This window comes from Eleutherodactylus coqui, chromosome 7 (assembly GCF_035609145.1).
Source record: "Eleutherodactylus coqui strain aEleCoq1 chromosome 7, aEleCoq1.hap1, whole genome shotgun sequence".
NCBI lineage: Eukaryota > Metazoa > Chordata > Amphibia > Anura > Eleutherodactylidae > Eleutherodactylus > Eleutherodactylus coqui.
The window spans coordinates 221713911-221735436 of record NC_089843.1 but is presented as its reverse complement, the minus strand read 5'-3'; the positions used below and the strand labels follow the sequence as shown (position 1 = coordinate 221735436).

Sequence of the window (21526 nt, the reverse complement as noted above, 5' to 3'; positions counted from 1 at the left end):
AGCCAATACAGTAGTCCACAGAGGCTCTGCAGCTTCAAAATACAGAGCTGCATTGTCTATTTGCAGCGCCCCTATAGGCTCCCCAGCTCTGGAGTACAGAGCGCATTATCTCATTGCAGCGCCCCTATAGGCTCTCTAGCTCCGGAGTACAGAGCAGCATTGTCTCCTTGTAGCGCCCCATATTGGCTCTCCAGCTCCGGAGTACGGAGTTGCATTATCTCCTTGCATTGCCCCTATAGACTCTCCAGCCCCGGAGTACGGAGTTGCATTGTCCCTATAGGCTCTCCAGCTCCAGAGTACGGAGTTGCATTGTCTCCTTGCAGCGCCCCATATTGGCTCTCCAGCTCCGGAGTAGGGGGCAGCATTGTCTCCTTGCAGCGCCCCTATAGACTCTCCAGCCCCGGAGTACGGAGTTGCATTGCCCCTATAGGCTCTCCAGCTCCGGAGTACGGAGTTGCATTGTCTCCTTGCAGCGCCCCTATAGACTCCCCAGCGCCGGAGTACGGAGTTGCATTGTCTCCTTGCAGTGCCCCTATAGGCTCTACCAATTGGCACATGAAGGGAGACCGTCGTCTTACAAAAATGTATAGAGAATTAGGTATAACATGTCTGCTTTCTCTGTCAGAATGTGTATTGGAGCCATGGGGCCTTATAGCAGAGGCTTCTCTATGGAAGGCCTGTCGTGGCACCCTACACAACTGAGCCATAAATTGGCCGTACCTGCGAGTCCTTAACCCCTCGCCATTGTAAACAATAGTCGTTTTTCATTGCCGGCTTTTCATCCATGCCTTCCAAGAGCTATCATTGTTGTTCCTTCTCCCTCGGCGCGGCTGTCTGCCGGCTGCTTGTTTGCTGGACAAGTTGTATTGTTCAATGCCACCATTTAATAGACCAGATAAAGAATTGGGTGGAACGGAAAAAACACGATTGCGTAACTTTTAGCCCGTTTTTTGTTTTTGCTTTGTTCATGATGCAGTAAAGTTAACATGTTTGACTTTATTCTCTCAGTATAATTCGGTAATACCAGAATTCTATGGGCTTTATTGTTTTCTACTAGTTAAAAAAATAACATAAACAAAATAAAAACTAGCTTTTTGTTGCCGCATTCTTACACCCATAACTTTTTGATTTTTCTGTTAATGGAGCTTTTTTTTTTGAGGGGTGAGCTGTAGTTTCTGTTGGCATCATTTTGAGATACATACAACTTTTTGCTAATTTCGTATTCCATTTTTGGGGGCCGCCGTGGTGACAAAAAACCTCTCAATTTTAGCATTGAAAATCTTGCTTATGGAGTTCACCATATAAAATGTTATCACTTCGTACTTTGTCAAACGGGGCGATACCAATTAGCCTGTGTTTGCTTTATATTCTTTTATTTAAAAAGTGAGAAAAGGGGGGATTTTTGATATTTTTCTATAATTTAAAAACAATTTTTTTTAGTCCCCAAGTGGGACTTGAACATGCAACCTCTTGATCTCTTCTACAATATACTGCAATACTTGGGTATTGAAAAGTATTGGTCCCTGCTATCATCCTACCACATTACACCCTGACACGTATTTTAAAAAGTTCTGTGAGTAATCATGGAAACAAAAATATAATGGAGGAGATCTCGAAAAAGTTAGGGGAAATGACAATTAGGGGGCCCATAACTCCCAGCCGGGCCCCTGCCTTCATGTAACACAACTCTTTTATTGATAGATGAAAGCTAATTAATGAATCGTCCTTAAATTATCCGGCATGATTAGGCTGGTCATACAGCTCCCATGTTAGTGAAGGGACCGCCACCAATGTTGGCTTTGACAATGCGGTTTGAGAAGAAAGCTATCAGCATGTCTTTGGGTATTAGGGCGGCTTTACACCGGACGACTTAAATGTCCCAACAACTATCACGCTGCTGCTCTCACACAGTCGTCTGGTGGATGGAGGTGGAACATGATGGAGATCTCTTCTAGCCGCCCGTCTCCATTCACTGCAAGCCGGCCATCGCTCATAGATGTTTATACCGAGTGGGAAGTCGCTCACTAGTCGTTAGGTTCCAATGAGCTCAGCTGCTGAGCGACTTCTCCCTCGGTAGTCTATCGGGTGCCGTGTCTACACAGGCCAACAGTTGCCCGTAATTGCTTGTTTGAGTGATTATTTTGGTGAGTATCGGCCTGTGTAAAAGTCCCCTTATGGAAGGCTCATTCTCTTTGGAAGTGGCGCAGAAACCATTAGTGTCCGTTATTCGTCTTGGTAAAGACATCGGTGTGGTCTTCCAGGATAGACCTTCATCAGTGTCCTTTGTATAGCCATATAAATGTTAACTGCAACATGAAGAGGGTACAGAGACGTGTCTGGCGAGATCTTATAATACCATATCTTATGTAACATTGGAAAATGGACCGAATCCCATATTCCTGCAGTGGTATCCAGCATCTTGCCTGGGATTCACGAATCTTCAGAAGCCACGTCATCTCTGCTATCAATAGTTTACTGTAGAGCGGAGAGTGAGTTCTGTCTGGAAGAAGCTGCACATTTGTATCCTTGCATGAATCTCTTGTTGTTCTTTTGAAAGGAGCAAGAGACACAAATCGGGGTCTTTAGAGGACGACGTGGACACGAGCCCTGGAGGGGAGTTCTACACCTCTCCATCCTCTCCAACTGGGAGCAGCCGAAACTGGACAGAGGACATGGAAGGAGGTAAGCGTCTCAATGCTCCAACTAAACATCCATACATTTATTACTACTCTTCATCTCTGGATCTTCATTCGGGGGCTTTTGTGTTTTTACTTTTTACTCATGAAAGTTGTATTAAATGAGGGCAGTGATGTGGATTATGTCCTTCTGGGGGAGTAGAGGTAGGAGCGGTGGGGAGCTTCTGGTAAGGCTCTGTTCGGGTCATCCGTGGGAGATATACATCAAGAGTTTCCCACCTCCAGTAGAGGACTTCAATGTATAGGATTGTTTGCTGGATGCCTCTCATGGCAAAACACTGGAATGGACTTTACAGGGGCCAGAAGGACATTCTGTTGACTTCTGCTGGGTGCAGAGTGACCTCTAGATTATGTTTGGCATACGCATACACCAAGCGTGCACTGCAGACAGTGTGAACAGTCCCTGAAATCATGGCAACTGTTCTCACTCATTGTACACCAACACTCGGGACAGAAGGCTGAACCCCCCTTCATCATCTGCCGCACGCTATAACCAGCAAAAACATTTTTGAGCGATAATTTACAGCTCAAACGTTGAGCGATCACCTTACGCTTCGAGCGGGGGATGCAGAAGACAAGCGGGGCCGCTGGTCTTCTGCTTGCAGCTGTTCTCTGCTCGGAGCGCCTGGCTGTTATACAGCTGAGCGGGGGATGAAGAACACAGCTGGACCGCTCTGTTCTTCATACTCCACCTGTCTTCAGGGAGCGGGATACAGCTAAACAATAGTATCATCTGTATCCCGCTGTTAATCCCTGATAACTGATCGCTGATCGTCAGCATGCTGTAAGATCAGCAATGGCTTAACGAAAACTTCAGGATGTCCGTGCAGTTAGACACAATGATTATCGCTCAAAAGACGGCGTTTAGCAATTTTTGATCGAAAATCGTTGTGTAAATGAGCCGTAAGACTGCTGACATGAAGGGTTTCCACAATGGAGTCCTTATTATCTAACATACATTATGACCTGATGCTGTTTTCCCCTTGCAGTCCATCGGTGTAGAGTAGTGCAGCATGCCTTACTCTCCAGCAGTGCGGCCGCGGCGGCCGGGAACCATCCTGGTTGGAGCAATTAGAAAAAATGAATCATCTTTTTTACTCAAAAAGCTGAAAGGGACCTCCGAGTAACCTGTAATCTGGTCCCTGACCTGTAATCTGGTCCCTGACCTGTAATCTGGTCCCTAACCTGTAATCTGGTCCCTGACCTGTAATCTGGTCCCTGACCTGTAATCTGGTCCCTAACCTGTAATCTGGTCCCTGACCTGTAATCTGGTCCGTGACCTGTAATCTGGTCCCTGACCTGTAATCTGGTCCCTGACCTGTAATCTGGTCCCTAACCTGTAATCTGGTCCCTGACCTGTAATCTGGTCCCTGACCTGTAATCTGGTCCCTGACCTGTAATCTGGTCCCTGACCTGTAATCTGGTCCCTGACCTGTAATCTGGTCCCTAACCTGTAATCTGGTCCGTGACCTGTAATCTGGTCCCTGACCTGTAATATGGTCCCTGACCTGTAATCTGGTCCGTGACCTGTAATCTGGTCCCTGACCTGTAATCTGGTCCGTGACCTGTAATCTGGTCCGTGAGCTGTAATCTGGTCCGTGACCTGTAATATGGTCCGTGACCTGTAATCTGGTCCCTGACCTGTAATCTGGTCCCTAACCTGTAATCGGGTCCCTGACCTGTAATCGGGTCCCTGACCTGTAATCGGGTCCCTGACCTGTAATATGTTCTTTCTGCTTCTGAGATTGGGGATTGTGATGCTGCTTAGAATCAATTTGCCATTGTGGCTCATCCTTGCATGGTTGACATGGACCTCCCGGTTGCCCATCCTCTTGTCAGAGTGGACCTTTACATGCTGTCTGCAGCGACGTTGCATGATCTCTGCCAACATGGAATGATACCAGTTTGACCCGCTGGTTAATTTCGTGCCCCGGCATCCTCCCTGTCGTCATCACTGTCCCCGTCACGACTTGCCTAGTTTCCCTGATCTTCATGATATTTGTCCGCAGCCGCTTGCCACAAAGAGCTGGCACCCTGCGGAGCAACGGGCGATGCACGAGCGCCTGGCGTCCGGGACGTGTTCTGGAATACCATTACTATGAATGGATTGCTAGTTCTACTTGTAAGGTGCATTACTGGTTGGGAGGAACGTCTCTCGGTCACCGACTATCCTGTTCTTTGTATTTGCAATCAATGAACACGATACCCTTCAGGTCTGAGGATCCAGTATTGCCCTTCGCGGTGACTCCCTGGGGGGCGGCGCTAGTTCTTGCATCTTCTGTAGTACCGATGCAGACCCAGATAGATGGGGTTTCCTTGCCACAGACTGAGGGTGCAGCGGTGTAAACCTTCCTGTGATTAGTTTTCGTCTGCAGCTATATAGTATGCCAAGCGCTATCACTGCGAGCCAACGTATCAGATAGTTGGTGATGAATGCCGTTGCCCCCTGTGGATTTGCTAAGGCCAACAAAGGTTAATGTTTAGAGGATGTAGGGGCTTCCCCTTACAAGCACAGTCTACTTGAGTATTCACGCAGTGGACAACGCATTGCATGGTGGGTAATGTCAGCGGTGAGTATGTGGCAAGAAAAGTTCTCACTGCTACAATGTTTCGGTAACTTCCATTGACTTCTATGGGAGTTATGAAAATAGCGTAGTGATGCCAGCTCAGCTGCTACAGTAAGTCCTGACCACCACTGGCCAACGGATTCGGTGATCTGGGGGCAGAACTAGAGTTAGGTGCCAGTCCAAGAAGTGGGAACTACATCCATCAGACTGTCATGGTATATCCTATGGAGTCTCAGATGGGAATACCCCTTTAACCATTTTCTGGTGTTCCCATCGTAGATATTTAGGGCATATCTATGTGGGTCCTACCTCCCTCGTTCCGCCTCCCACTGATGCCGCATCCAGGCACAATGCAGATGTTGCGTGCGCGTCTATTGCCATGACTGCCATAGCCGTGAATGAAGAGGGAAGCATGGGATGGGGGTCGGGGGTCCCCATTCTGGAGATACATGCCATAAGTGTAGAACACATGAGGATGTCTCTGACGGCATGGTGGTGGTTAGACAGATGTAGGGGGCTCTCCGTCACCCCATCAGTCCCCCACAACGAGATCACGATCAAGTGTTGACGTGGTGGACAGGAGCCCAACAGAAGCCCCCAGACCCACCTTGGCTATATGTGGCCATGGGCACAGCCAGATGCATTACCTGCCAGGTCAGTGGCGGCTGGTAATAATGCTTTGTAGACTCCATCCCATAAGGGGCAGCGGGCCGCAGGAGTAGCTGGAGACCATCGGAGCGCTCGGCTGATGGGCTGGGCGCTGACGAGCGGCTGGCAACGGTTTGCATGACAGCTGCAAAAGAAAAATCGTTCCAAATTTCGCGTGCACCAGGAGAGCGCCGGCGCTCCCAGCGGATCCACAGACCCCCCTCCACTCCACGGATTATTTCCCCTCACACCGGCGTATTTTACCACGTATTATGCGCACGGGTAATCCGCAGTATCCATCTTTACTCTCACTTGTGTCTCTCTCACACAGTGTGTGAAATACGTGCGCAAAAGAGATTGCGGCATGCACCATCTTGGCACATATTACGTGTGCATGCAGCCAAGATAGCGCATGGGGATTGTCGGCGAGTACTGCGGCGCGCAGGAAAAAAACGCTCATGTGAGAGCCGTAACCGTCAGACGCCGGAACAGGCAGTCAGGGAAACCTATAGTTTACGTTTTTCTTTTACGCCCGCAGCCTAAGCGAGGGGCGTCCTACATGGATGTATATTCATTGCGGAATGCGCGATCGCGGCGCACGGCAAAACGCAGGCATTGAAAGCCGTGAACTTTTGCTCTTTCCTTCACACTTGCAGATACTAATTGCGTATTGCAAAATGGCAGCATGCTCTTATTTTGCAGCAGCCTGCGTGCGGACGGCCTCCATTAAAGTCAGTGGAGATCATCCGACAATTAATGCTACGTATAAGCTGCGGCACCCGCGACGGTGCGGGAAATACGAAAAATGAAGAAAAAAACTGCCAGCAAGCTGCCATGGTCATACGCAATACCAGGTGCGCCGGGCGTCCGTAAGCGCAAAACACTGCGTGTATCAGGCAGTGTTTTAGCGCAGTGCAGACGGCCTATCGCTGCATATCGTATCTCACGCTCGCGGTCAGGCGCAGGCTTCCTGGTTTCTTTTTGGATTTCCCGCTGTGACGCTTATAAACGCCGCACATACACGATGGAATTGTGTGCGCAGCATTGATGACGCACCCATAGAGACCAGTCAGCTCTATCACATGCAGTACGCCGGAGAATACAACACGCTGGGCTCTTTTTGGCGCGCATGTTGTATGCAATGAATATACGCAAATGTCAATGGATCGATGAAAATCAATGTTCTTTCATTGGCTCCATTCACCGCATATGGCGCGTCCGTGCGACGCATGCGTAATACGCAGTGTAAACACGGTTGTGGACGCGAGCCCTGAGGGTGACGTACGTCACGAAGGCGCATTTGTTAAATAGATTTGTGGGACGTCTCCCTGACTTTATGAAGTGCGGCGGTGCTGGCAGCCCCCCTCAGTATATTACATGGCCGCAGCGGGTTAACCCTGTATAAGTGGCATGGCCTGGCGCGGTGGCATTACTAGAGCGGGGGGCTCAGCTCCGGCTTGTATGTAGGTCTCCTCCCTGCCGAGTCACATGTTTACTGGATTCTAGCTGGCTGTCCTGAGATGAACTGCAGGTCCTGACACCCTCCTCCTCGGCGCTCCCCCTCCCTGCGCTCAGGGCTGCTGGCGCTGGGATCTCGCTGCCTGCAGAAGGCCATGTTGCATCGCTGCCACCCTCTAATATCCCATCTGCAGACTGATGCGCAGCGTATTGATCCTGCGGCCTCTCCCTCCATTTGTGAGGATTTATAGTTGGAGTTTAATCTGATTTTAGGAATGAAGCATAAATCAGGATGCAGAGAGAAGGCATGTGAGCTAATGTGAGAGCCGGCGACTACTTCTTGCATCCCAGAGCAGTAGGCCCCTCGGCCATCCGCTTGTGTTCGTGGCATCTCAGCGGACGCTTGGGAATACTGTCCGCAGATGTAGCAAGGTTTAGTCGCAGCCAGGCCTTGGAGGAAGCCATGCTATCAATGAAGCCTTCTAGTTGGGGGCCCTATTGCAGGTTTAGCATCGGGGCCCCGGAGCTCCAAGCGATGTCTCTGGCCGCCGCTCCTATCAGATGGATCTCAGGTCTCTTCCACAAGTTGTGGCTTTACTTGTGAATGTACAATACCGTAAACCACAACCATAGGTATCTGACGGGCTGCTACATGTATGGTTGAGGAGGAGGAGGTGTATTGGGGGGACGGGGCGGACATCTGGGGTCTAGTCTGGGGACTATTTGAAGAGGGTTATGCATTTCTGTAGATGGAGGGTCTTTATTTTGGGGTCTGATTTTATTTGGGGGACTGATGTGCGGTCTGAATTTATTTATCCGGGTCTGTAATTATTTAGGGGGTTTCATGTATGGTCTCTGTTTACGGGGTCTCTTCTGCAGTACTATGTGTCATTGAGGTTTTTGGGCACCCTACATACATGGACGGGTCATACGGGTGAACCTTCTGCACAGCGTACATGGAAAGCTTTGGATAGGTCATAAGCGTCGGTCTTGGACCCCGCGCCGTGAGTGGGTTGTCATCCCCTGTATCTTCCCCATCCTTTAGAAGGAGCACCCCTCGGGGAGACGATCCCTGCTCTGATTATGGGGGCACATTACTACATCCCACCCCGCCAGCCTCCCAGCTGCTCCTCTTCTGCCTCCCTGTGTTCGTCCGTGTGTTCTCCTCGCCGTCCCCTACTGCCAGCACCCTCCTCTGCCCAGCGGTACCCAAGGGAGCCTAATGTGATTTCAGGGATACAAGATGTAACCTCATTACCCACAACTGAGTGGCCTAATTCAGCCTTCCAGTATCCTGGAACCAGCAGAAGGATAGAAGATAACGATGTCCAGCAGCTCCTCTCTGCGCAGCGCCCGCGGCGGCGGGAAGGATCGCACTTTGGACGATAATTCACACATCAACATAAAGGGCTGCAATCTAAATATATTGGCCCCCTGCAGGGCCGCTGTCGGACCGCACGGAGGGATGATATACCCTGCACACATATTATGGTAGGCTGCCTCATTAGGCTCATCTGTTCTTGAAGGACTTTAGTAGGAAATGTAGCAGAATGCGCTTCTTGCAGTTCTTGAGGTATGTTGTCGCCTCTCCTAAACCCATTAGAGCTCGCTGGGTGGAAAGAATCTCCCCTCAGTATCTGCTGCATCAGCAGCTTCTTCAGACGTCGCTTCCCATAACTACCATGAGATCCTCGTGCGGACAGAAGGGTCCGGCATCTCAGGAGCGGGGATGTACGCAGACCCAAAAACTGCGACTATCGAAGCTTTCCTCCAGTAGTCCAGCGGCCGCTCTGTACAAACCTTATTACTAGATGAGGAGATTCGGTTTGCCCATCTGTCCGTCATTACAGGGAACACAACCTAGGTGATGGCGCTATATGGGGGGGGCTTTGTTTATACTCACCTGATTCCAGCGCGGTGCCCTCTGAAGTCGGCGCATGGGAGAAAACCTGACTCTTTTCAGCGTCCCGTCTGCGCGCTCTCCTGTACAAGCCTACGGGGCAGCATACACACGGGGCTCTGAAAACAGTCAGATGCCAACTTCAGAGAGACCCCGCTGGATCACGGAGCAGGTGCGTATATCGGCGGGCTCACGTGTAGAACAGTGCATGTATGACGCAGCGCTTTACCGCTGTGTAAGCTGGCGATTCACTCAGCATGGCAGCAGTTTTGGACTGCGTATCTCACGCACGTATCTCACACACGTATCTCACACACGTATCTCACGCACGTATCTCACGCACGTATCTCACGCACGTATCTCACGCACGTATCTCACGCACGTATCTCACACACGTATCTCACGTACGTATCTCACGCACGTATCTCACGCACGCCGTCATGCACAGTTTTCCTGTTTTTTTCCTTTTTTTTTGTAAATTTCATGCTCTGCTGCTTAGTGACGGAGCGTATAAACGCAGCAGTGTAAATGTGTATCTACAGCGTTTATTACGCGCCTATGAAGAACAAGGGCTGTACGTGCGTAATATGCGGTAAAATAAAACATGCCGCCTTATTTTTTATGCACGTATGCAAATGTGAATGGATCCATGAAAATCAGCGTATTTTCATTGGATCCATTCACCGCGTATTATGCGTGCGTACGTTGTGCTCATAATACGCGGTTTAATGACGCTCATGTGAGCCGGGCCCTGAAGGGTCCGTCACCCCCATATAGCGCCATAACTTAGTTTATGAGGGTTCCCTTTAACCATTTCACTACTTCAATGTACATTTCTTTATAACGTTCCACCATCCTAAATGTCCCCGGCAATGATGCGCACCATACATAAGGCTTTCATGGGTGCCGGGGTAGCAGTCCCTCCCGGGCCCTGGAGCCTCAGGGGGCCCACAAGCCCCTCCAGTATTATAAATGGCACATGGATGGTTGGGGGCCGTGTTACAGGATTCGCATTGTGGCTCCCTACATTTAGCCTAATGTTCTAGGATTCTAGCACTGTCCCTGGCTGCTGGCGTATCGATGGGCTTAACGATGCAGAGGGAAGTTGTGGAAGGACCTCCATGCTGAACTCATGAGCCTTCAGCTGCACCTCTGTATGGCATGGGGATTATATAGGGATGATAGGGAACATCCTTGTGTATTACAATGTCACAGCTTTATCCCCACAGACAGTAGGCCTCCCGATGTGTCACCTGAGAACAGCGGTTCTTGCTCCACTGTGCCGCTTGTCCTCCGCTGGTCTGTGCTTGCTTTGAGCACTTTTTGTGATGGGTAGCTGATTATTTTAGCTCCTGCCATTCAGTCATCTCATTGCAAACCACTAAAGTGGTGGATATATGTATACTGAGCGCGGCGCCTCAACAACTAGGACGTATATACAGATCCTGGATGCTGATTGGGAAGGCTGTCCATGATGCTACATACAAGGTGATGGCGACCACTTTGTATTACGGGGCTTTATGGACTTCACCGCTGTGGATCTGGAATGTGAATCTTAAGCTATTCTTATGGGAAGCGGTTCTTTGTCACACGGTGATTGTTCTCACGTATTACAGGGAATTAGTGACTGGTAGAAACCTTGTAACCAAGGACTGGGGGCTGCGCCAAAGACAGGAAAGGTGGACTATATAGAGTACTAAGTACCCCCGCTGTGCCGAGCAAGTTAAAGGGGGATTCCAGAGACTAAAGGTGAAAACTAAGAGATCAGTGGGGGTCCAATCACTGGGACCTCCACCGATCCCGAGAACAGGGGATCCATGCCCCCCCTATTTCTCAATGCAGGGTTGTTACTCGCTACAACATAGCAGTGAATGGGCCACTAGTCGCGCAACAGCAGATCAGTTCGTCTCAATGGGACTGACAGACATCGCCGAGTACAATGTACTCCACCATTTCCGTTAGCCCCATTAAAATGAATGCAGCTGCATCTATGCATGTGTGGCCAGTGGTCCATCCACTGCGACGTTACAGCGATACAGAGAAACACTGCATTAAGAATAGAGGCAACATGGGTCTCCCAATCTTGGGATCAGTGGGGGTCCCAGCAATTGGACCCCTACCAATTTATCAGTTGTCACCCATCTAGTGGATGGGTGACAACTTGAGATAATGTTTATTCTCTCGAATCCCCTTTTACTGTTTAGTATCAGTATATTCTGTGTTCAGTTACTGGCGAGGAGGCAGCGCCCCCCATTGGGAGTACCTGGAAGCGTGCGGCACAATATATTCATGGCATTCGGACTATGGCAGAGCAGATCTGTGCCCATAATATCCTGCCCTACTTCTTGTGCTGCAGACGTTCACACTTGGAGATGGTTAACAAAACGGCCAGGATGCATAAATCTGGTGGGGTGGTCTTCTCAAAGGGGCTTCACTGTATATATCTCCCTTTGACAACGGAGCAAGCGTATCATCAGAATGAAGGCAGCTAGTTTACAGCAGTCCGTACTCTGTGTATAGCGGCCTACGATCTGTGACCTACGGTGGAGCATGCGGTCGGGCGCAGTATATTGGGGGACTTCTGTTTAGCTGTCATTGGAGGGGCAGCTTCTTACTCTCTCCTCCACCCTTCAGTTTTTCTGCCCCTTTTTAAAAGTTCCAGTCTACAAATCCCCCATTGGATGCCCCTAGATGTGGAGGGCATGCAGATAGTGTTCCCGATCTGCCCTCTCAAATCGTCTCATGAAATAAAGTATTCATCTTTAATAAGCATGATTATAATAACATTTCATAGGATGCAATACAGCGGGGATCGAAGCCAGGCTGCAGGGGGCCGCGAGCCAGAGTCTGCAGTCTGTAGCAAGCAGGGTACTTATAAAGTGCAGGATGCCTACCTGATGCATGTTCTGTATTCTAATTGGTTGGATAGGATTGTCTCCCACTGTGAAGAAGTCTGAATTGGACAAATCACCATTTCACAGTCCATCTCCTCAAGACACATCCCCAAGGATCAGCGGCTTCACGCAGCATCACAGGCCGGTCATAGCTGTGCACAGTGGTGAGTGCGGGGCGGCTCTCTAGCACACATGATACATAGTAGCTACAATGTCACGATTTACTCTGTGCTTTGTAACTTTTTATCCCTCTCTGTTTTTCTTCCCCATCCTTACTCTTGCCCTACTAGGCCTTGCCCGAAGTCCCCACACCTCCACTACGTTACACTTCCCGACCTCCTCCCTCCTTCAACAAGGCGCCTCCACTTACTTTCCACACACAGCTATTCGTTACCCCCCTCACCTAAACCCTCAGGACCCCTTGAAAGACTTGGTGTCTCTTGCCTGTGACCCGTCCAGTCAGCAGCCCGGCCCGGTAAGCATGTGGGGGTTACAACGGATATGATCGGGGAACGGGAAGTTTATATAGAAAGGCTAGAACTGCTGATGTGTATCATCTGTTTTTGAAGAAGAATAGAAAGTCAATGTTGGGGGGGGGGGTGCACCCAGGGGGTCTCCTACTGTATGGAGGGGTATACAGATGCATCCAGTTGGATAACATACAAAGCTATACTGCCACTAATGGCTCATACCAGATGTGTTTTGTTGTGGGTGGCCAACCACTAGAGTGAGAGGCCCGTGGACTTACTGTCATGTAGTACTTCCCATACTCTACACTGTTACCACTTTTCCTCTCCACCCACTTACTCTCTAAGCTGAATGGAAGTGGCCAGGTGAAGGTTTCGAGTCACTATATCTCCACGCAGATGTTGGCCCCGCCTCCTCCAGGGATGCCCCGCCTCTCATTGCCCTCCGACACCAAATCTACCACAGCATCCGATGGTGGTAACTCCTCGCCCACGTCTCCAAGTGAGTACCTATTCACAAAACTATACAAAGTAGAACAAATATCTTGCCAATCTTTGAGTACCAAACAATATCAGTGTGTAAATCTCCGTGTGCTATATATACTGCATGTATGTGTGTGGTCTCCGTACATGTGACACTACGACTGAGCGCGGCTTTCTACGGCCGCCCAATGCTCTTATCTTGTTGCTTCCACATGCAGAATCCTTCATCCCCAACGCAGAACAGAAATGATATATCACACCGCCCGCATCCCAGCACTAGAAGGTCCATGTTGGTTGCGGTTCTCGGTTGTGGTACTAGCCGTGGAGGTCTTCAGTCTGCATTATAAACTTACTTAGCAGTTTTAGTAGTTTCTTAAGAATATTTCTAGCCGGCCTGTTTTGTATAGCGTCTCAATAATGATTCCTTCTTGGCAGCATACTCCGCCCCTAGCACGCCTCCCGCCAACCGATCCTTTGTAGGACTTGGACCCCGTGACCCTGGAAGCATATATCAGCCACAGGTAAGCTTCATGAAGGTAAGCCTTTACAGTCCTGGCCATCTGTATCACTTGTATATACATATTGCAGAGAACCTGTCACCGAACCCCGGGCAGCATGAACCTAGGCCGGGCACGAAGGGCGCCGGCAGGGGTGTGTCTTATCTTCAAATGTCGCAGCAATTCAAAACATTTGAAAATCTGTTTAGAGCGGGTCTAAGAGTAACGGATGTGAACCCGCTGATCGCTCCCGACCCAGATCACCGGGACTGATGGATCTCTTCCTGTTTAAGGGGGAGCTCTGTCAATAAAGGTCATCAGGCAGGAAGAGGCTGGCGAGGCCGGCTTGTGTGACCGGCTTGTGTGACTGCCAGCCCCCTTCCCAATGGAATTTTAAAGCAAGTTTTTTTTGCAATGCAACAGCAATACCCGCCTGCAGTGTACATGCCAGGTTCATGCTGCCTGTAGTATGAATAGAAGTCGGTGTCATATGACTAATTTTGAAAGAATGAGGTCGTCGCTGAATATAAAATATTTGTAGCCAATATTTGAGAAGATAACTAAGATAAAATGTTGCAACTCTAATTTGTCCCAATCTGGGAACCGTGTGCTTCTAAGAGTGTCACATTTAGCATGCAGCCGCATGGGGCGGAAACGCTTACAGCTGCAAAGTGCATGAGATTTAATCAAATCTGCACAAAATGCATAGCAGAATTGATTTGTGGAGTTAAAGCCACAAATCCATTGATTTCAACCAGGATTCACCCCTTTTAACCCCTTAGTGACCAAGCCTGTTGGCGCCTCAGTGCCGGAGCTAAACTTTGGAAATCTGACATCTGTCACTTTGACATAGAATAACTCCGTAAAGGTTTTGCATATCCAAGTGAGGGCTCCCACCCACTGGCGATATTTTCTCCACTGCGATGCGAGACTTAAGTTAAAGTCTCGCATCGTAGTGCGAGAAAAAAATCGGCATGGTGCCGGGATATCGGCATCACGCCGATATATTGCCAGTCTTTTCAATGGGGCCAGCGGCAGCCACATTGAAAAGAGATGGAGAATGCTGGGGACTTCTGTCACAGCTGTGACAGCTGTGGCAGGAGTTTCCTTCATCCCCGCGGGGACCGTGGGGATGAAGGAATCCTCTGTCACAGCTGTGGCAGAAGTCCCAGGCATTCTAGCCCATTGCTTCCTGCCAAGCCCCGCGGAATGATTATTGGGGAAGGGCTTGAAATATAAGCCCTTCCCCGATAATCTGCCAAAAGTGTGAAAAAAAATGTAAAAAATTATTACTCACCTCTCCTGCGCTCAGCGGCGCCCTCCTGCTGTCTCCCCAGCACTGCTATTAAGCTCTTTCAGCATTCCGGATTTAAAAATCCCCGCCTCCTGAAAGAGCTGTGTAGATTGGCTGAGGGCTCAGCTAATAGCAGCTACTGCTTAGCTATTGGCTGAGCACTCAGCCAATCACACATAGCCCTTAGCTATTCATTCATATCAGGTAGCATAAAGTGGCTGATAACCTGCTGTAAGGATTCGCTCTTAGCGGTCAAGTCCTGGTTTTAATGAGAATGGAATGAGTGGTTTGGGGGTTTTTTTTGCCTTTTTTACCTTTTTGTAAAAAATGTTGGACTGTGATGCCCACTTGGCGCTGGCATCACATTTAGCCAGGGCTGGCTGGGACGGAGTGACATTTGTTGCCTCTGATGCGCTCGTGTTTGGTAAATTGTATCTGGAGGGACCAAGATTACAATCCCTGGCCCAGCCGGAGTATAGCCAACCATAGTTCTTGCAGTTCAGCGCACCGCCGGCGCCCATTTTTGCAATTTTTTAAAATTTCTTTAAAGAGGACCTGTCATGTGATAAATTCGGCGGACTTGGCTTAGCAGCTGCCGCCCCGCTGGCTCGGATGCGGCCGATCTTTTCTTGATACTCTTCTGTTTGCCACTTGGGCTTTTTTTAGATTCAGTCCCTGAAACTGTGAATGTATGAAGTGGGCCGCCCGCACCCCATTGGTCAGAAGTACAGAACGAGTAACGGCGGGCAGCGTAGAATGAACCACCGAGCTTCTTCCTGTCCCATTCCTCCAACAAGAAAGGGTGTCTTCAGGATAAAGTGACATGTACTCCTTGAGGTGCAGAGGTGTTCGTCTAGGTCCCAACGCCTGAGGAGACGACATGGTTAACCCTTTCTACAATGCATTATTTCAGTAACGCGTCACGTAGTTAACATGTGGCTTTTTGAACATAGATTTTTTTTAAACTGCATTGATGGAGCTTCCCGGTGGGTAGAGAGTAGGATCCCAATGGGGGGTCTATGTAGACGAGGGTTGGGTGACGGTATCAGAGCTGGTCTGGGCAGCAGACTGCAGAGACGGGTCGTGCCGGGAAGAAGAAAAGGGAGACTGAAGAACAATTGTCAAGTGTCACTTGTGTGGCGAACCCTGCGGCACATGTATGTGTAGTCGTAATGCTGATGGAAAGGGATTATTCTATATAGTGAGCGTATTGCGCCATCTGCTGGTTGATGTCGGGTATTACTAGCCCATTACATTTCCGATTTCTACAGTAGGACTTTTACCAACGCAGATGGGTTCCTTGGCCAGTTGTAGGGCAGGGTTTGTTTTTGAAATGCAACTTTGTAGCAAGATTTTCATGCCAGAGTCTTATTTGAAACCCTAAAAGTGTCCCTAAGTGCAAGTACCTCTACTTGTGAAGCCATTCAGAATGTAAGCTGCACATGAATGGTCCCCCCTCCATTGAAGTTATGGGGAAACAAAAAAAAAGACCTAACATCAATATCTCAAAATTTAAGATGTTTCCTAAGTAAAAACATTCAGAAAGCTGTAGAAGTTGCGGATGGGTGCGGCTGGTTTCACTACAGAACGCCTTCTACCATGAATGAATAGCTAAGAACTATGTGTGATTGGCTGAGCGCTCAGCCAATAGCTAAGCAGTAGCTGCTATTGGCTGAGCCCTCAGCCAATCTGCACAGCCCTTTCAGGAGGCGGGGATTTTTAAATCCCCGACTGTTGAAAGAGCTTCATAGCAGTGCCGGGGAGCCAGCCGGAGGACGCGGCTGACAGCAGAGAGGTGAGTAATGCTGATCCCATTGAAAGCAATAGAATAGAATGCCACGGACTTCTGCCACAGCTGTGACAGCTGTGGCAGAGGATTCCTTCATCCCACGGGGATGAAGGAAACTCCTGCCACAGCTGTGGCAGAAGTCCGCAGCATTCTCCCTGTGCTTTCAATGGGGCTAGCGCTGCTGCCGCTGGTCCCATTGAAACCACTTGCGATATGCCGGTTCTATACCGGCCTCTTTCTTGCCCTGCGAGGCGAGAGTTTTCTCGTGCTCTTGCAGCGCAAGAGAGAAAATATCGCAAGTGTGCCTCCACCCTTAGAAAGATGAGTTACAAATTGAGAATGACCGTTCCATCAGCCGGTTGTTGGAGGTGACCGACTATCTTCTCAATCTTAGTCATGTGACCCGATAGCCTTAATAACATGCAGACCGGCGTTGTGTATAATGCGCGCTGCGATCGCCGCCTCTTTGTGCCATTCACTTACTGTGTCCACCTCTTCCTTCCTCCTGTTCTTCTTTCCAGTCGTGGTACTTGGGATAGCAGCCTGACCTACCTCCCATCCACTGGAGCCAGCAGACAGAAAACGAGGGTCTCTGCAACGTTTCAGGTCCAGGACAGCCGCTAAATACGTCTTTTTTAATAATATTGTTCCCACAAAGAATCCGGCGTTCTGCGGTGGTCGGTGGGAGATGAAGAGGCGAGGAGACACTTGGAGCGGCTCTGGTCTCCTCGCAGGATGTCTTAGAGCTTCTGCTCTTGCATTATGGATTTTGACAAAATATACATGTATATGATTTTAATATCCTTTTACTTTTTAACCCATTCATAAAAGGGTTGAATAGCCAACCAGCAAGGAGGAGGAAGAACAAAGATCTTCCCGTATGGATATACTTTATTACTGTTGCTATTATGAATAATATTATTATGCGATTGATATAACTTCATTGTTTATTTACTCTCTTCTGCTCCCTAACTGTTCTTGGCTGAAGGACTCTGAGGATTGACAGCTTGCCATGTGGGGTACGCAGGATCTTGTGGTATGCACCTTAACCATTTCCCCAGGTCTTCTCTGTACGTTCAACCAGCTACATGCAGTAGATCCAGCTATGATTGTAGCGCTGTACTCGCCATCTATGTAGGGCGCTGACTGACAGTCGGGTGTCATCTCCAAGTTGGGCTTTTTTTTTCACTATTTTCTTATGTTTCAGAGTCTGTTAGGTAAGTTTAACGCCTGGACTATTATATATGTATACTTATATATATAATATTTCAGTCAGTATGTATATAGCACGTATTCCATGTCCTATGTGTGTAACTAGCTGTACATGCATACTTTATGTGATAATTAACATACATGTACATGACCGCAGAAAGTGTATATGTTCCTATATAGTACATTACTATCTATATGTCTGGAGGTATATAGATATATATACTCTGTCAAGCATTATGCAGAGTGCACATGTATTCAGGTGTCTGTATATACATTATATATGCCTTGCATATATTGCAGTTAAGTTGCCGTGACTTGCATACTACAAAGTCCAAAATAATCCTGGAAAACGCCTTTCGTTTCACGCCACAGACCGTTCTTTTGGTCCGAAAATTGCAGCACGTCCTAGTCTTGTGTGATTGGATGATGATAGTACATGTATATGCGTGGCGTCCCGCACACGGACGGGGGGTCCGCTGCTGTCCCATGGGAGTTGCGCTTCAGTTTAAATCTTTTGTGTGCAAGTAGCCTTAAAGGGGTTCTCCGTTTTGGGCAATCCCTACTTCTTAGAAGGGCCCCTTCCCAATAAGCTGACGGGTCCTCCGAGGCTCTCTGTAGCGCCATTCTCCAATCTGACCGAGGGGTAAGGATTCTGCAAATGAACCCCCCCTCTATTATCTCAGAGCTCCCTTATAGGGAGGATGGAAATAGGTTTTCTGAACTAAATAACCACATATACTGTGTGTCCTGAGGGATGGCCGCAATAATCAGCGTGACGGGAATTTAACGCGACCCTCCAGCCCTGGAGAAACAAAGATGGCCGAACCGCTTCTGTGACACTACATGCTGACCCGACTGACCGATGCGGCTCATGTGGACGGTGCTGGTCAGTGGCAGCAGGTGTAGAGTCTTAGACTAACAATGTATATTGGCACACAATGGGCATCAGGCACTTAGAGAAGCCGCTGCGGCCATCTTTGTTTCTCCGGGGCTGGAGGATTGCTTTAAGTTTACATCCCGATTAAAAGAAAAACTGTATTGCAGCACAAAGGAGAGGAAACGTTTCTTCATCTGCGTGCCACGATCCAATCTTCATTCTGATCGATGATGAGATCTGCCGCACAGGACATTAACCCATCCCAAGTGAGTCCACCAACGTCGGCAGTCCCATCAGATGGAATGGCAGGAATAGCGCAGCATGCGGGACTATCGATGGGACGTCCTATAAATATGTGGGATCTGCTGTGTTTGGCAGATGTTACTCATTAAGCAGTGATTGTATAAAACAATGGCGCTCCTGAACATCCACTAGGCTTGTACCCGTGTCCAGTCCTCCCGGCACACATGCCAGCGCTGAAGGGGAAGCCCAATAACCAAATACATTTTAGAAAGCCTCAAACAGTAAATCAGAGATTTGGGTAGTATGCAAGTAAAAGCAACTGTATGAAGCGGGTATATGCTGGGCATAGCAGATGTGTGTGTGCATCCAAAGGCAGAGCCCAATGTCATGGCATGAACTGACACTAATTGGCTATACTGTATGTAGCCCTTGGACCCCTTATGCAGGTATGATGGAAACCTATATATACCGGGCCTCCTTTACCCAACCGCTCAGAAAAGTGTGCGGTCCGTTGCAAGCGGTCAGCTTTTATTGTTTAAACTGCACTAGAAAAACCAAACCTTAAACCTGATTGCTTGTGATGGACAGCAAAGCTTTTGTTTCCTTCAGATTTAGGGGGTTTCTTGCCTTAGTAGACCCGATCAGTGTGATTAGGGGGGTCTCATCAGTGGGACGTTCCGCAATAAGCAGAACAATGGCGCAGTGATACCCCTTCACTGCAATAGCGAGTGATACATCCATGTGGCTGTGTCCGGTACTGCAGCTCATCTGCTTCACTTCAATAACAGACACAGCCGGGTATACATCTGCATGGCAGGTACTGCAGTGAAGGGTTAGGGCTGCCATCCCCTGCTAATCACTAGGGGTCCAAGGTGTGGGAATCCCACAGACCCTGAAGGCTTATCCTAAAACCATCGATGCTAAATCCAGGTGAACCCCTTTCAGTTATATGAAACCCATTGTGTTTGATGTGGCTAGTTTGCGATCGCATAGCTGTATGACATGAAGGTCAACGAGGAATAGATCAGGAGTTGCGAATCAAACTCTATATAAAGTATATATGTGTATATATTTAGTACAGTATATATACAAATATATTGGAAGCGGCCGTCTGAGTACAGATATGGACAGTACATACACTACTTGGGTTACCCCTGAAGGAGAAGACACCAACCGGCCCGGCCGCTATCTGAAGAGAAGAATGAAGTTATCTTAACAAAGCGAATCTTGTCAGCCGCGATCCCGATAAAGCGCATGGTGCTCGCCCGCAATCAGACCCTCTACTTGCACTCATCATACAGGCTTGTGGCTGAAGACCTGCATGGCAGATGAACTCCGGCACTCTCCCATAGTAGTTAGGATGGGAGTGCCCATTCTTTATAACTCGCCCCCATGTCTGCCATAGAGGAGACGGTACTTCTGGTTGTAGGGATGTCCTTCTCAGCTGACCCACCTTAACCCCAAAGAACCCAACCTCAACTCCTGGAAGGCTTCTCCGAGGTTGCTCAGAGAGCAGCGGTCACGGTCCTCGGGAGCTGCGCTCTGTCCGGTTACGCATGTTATTCTCCGCCACTAACAAATAGCAGTATTGTAAAAGTAGAAGCGATTGAGGGAGATTGGGAAGTCGTTTCACTCCGCTCTGTAAGACCATCACAAGGATCTCGGATGGCGATCTGCTGGGTGTTAAGGTGTTAATTGGAAGGAATACATGAAAAACCACCATATAAATAAAACACTAGAGACTACGAAGATATCATATGAAACAAAATAGTATATATAAATATATATATAGCATTAAATATGTACAAATGATCTTTTTTTTTCCCTTATTTGCACGGAATTTTCTATCACATTATGTGCCTTGCCTTCTGATAAATGATGAAATAACCACTTGCTCATTTGCTGCATGCTCTGACTTCAGTATACAGGAATATGAAATGTGTACAGACATTAAACAGTTAATGATTTCTGATTCCTTATTGTTTTGGTAATGGATTTGTAATGGTTTTCTTTTGTATGTCGTCTTCATCTTCTATGCAGCGCTTCTGTGGACCTGTCTTCCCCTTGTCCCGTGTGTACCGCTAGAGAGGCTGTTAATCATTGACCATGCTGGGAGTAGTCTGATTTCTGCCATACGCCCCCTGCTGGGCTCGCTAGCACCGGCGTATTTGGCATGTAATACGCGGTGCTACAAGCCCGTTTTCTTTACATTGGGCCATTGTTTCAGACGTGTGGGGATAAGCAGCATGTCCGCTTTTGGTGCTTATTACACACGTGATGCGCAGGTTACGTGTAGATTTGCTGCAGGGTACATCCGCTCTGCGGGAGGGAGCCCTAAAACTCAGATTTCCAAATAACTGAAGGGCTCGAGGTGCAAGAATTCGGGGGCTCCGTGATTTATATGTTGAGGGTCTGTGTTGTCAACATATAATGATAGGACTAATTAGTACCCAACGAGCATCGGGGAGTGTAGACCCTCCGTCAGCGGAGGAGTCCGTAAG

The 21526-nt window shown here is 48.6% G+C and overlaps 1 protein-coding gene across 5 annotated transcripts in view; it reads left to right on the top strand.

Annotated features, from left to right (window-relative positions):
- Positions 1 to 21000, top strand: part of NFIC (nuclear factor I C) — an 89737-nt gene extending 68737 nt beyond the window's left edge. For 3 of the 5 annotated variants that reach the window (XM_066574474.1, XM_066574470.1, XM_066574471.1), the window contains exons 6-11: positions 2558 to 2682; positions 12199 to 12327; positions 12454 to 12638; positions 12979 to 13132; positions 13549 to 13649; positions 17215 to 21000. In XM_066574474.1, coding sequence (XP_066430571.1) covers positions 2558 to 2682; positions 12199 to 12327; positions 12454 to 12638; positions 12979 to 13132; positions 13549 to 13649; positions 17215 to 17232 — 712 coding nt within the window. In that variant the 3' untranslated portion in view covers positions 17233 to 21000. The remainder of the gene's footprint in view (positions 1 to 2557; positions 2683 to 12198; positions 12328 to 12453; positions 12639 to 12978; positions 13133 to 13548; positions 13650 to 17214) is intronic. The other 2 variants (XM_066574472.1, XM_066574473.1) reach the window with 1 other exon arrangement.
- Positions 21001 to 21526: the final 526 nt, after the last annotated feature.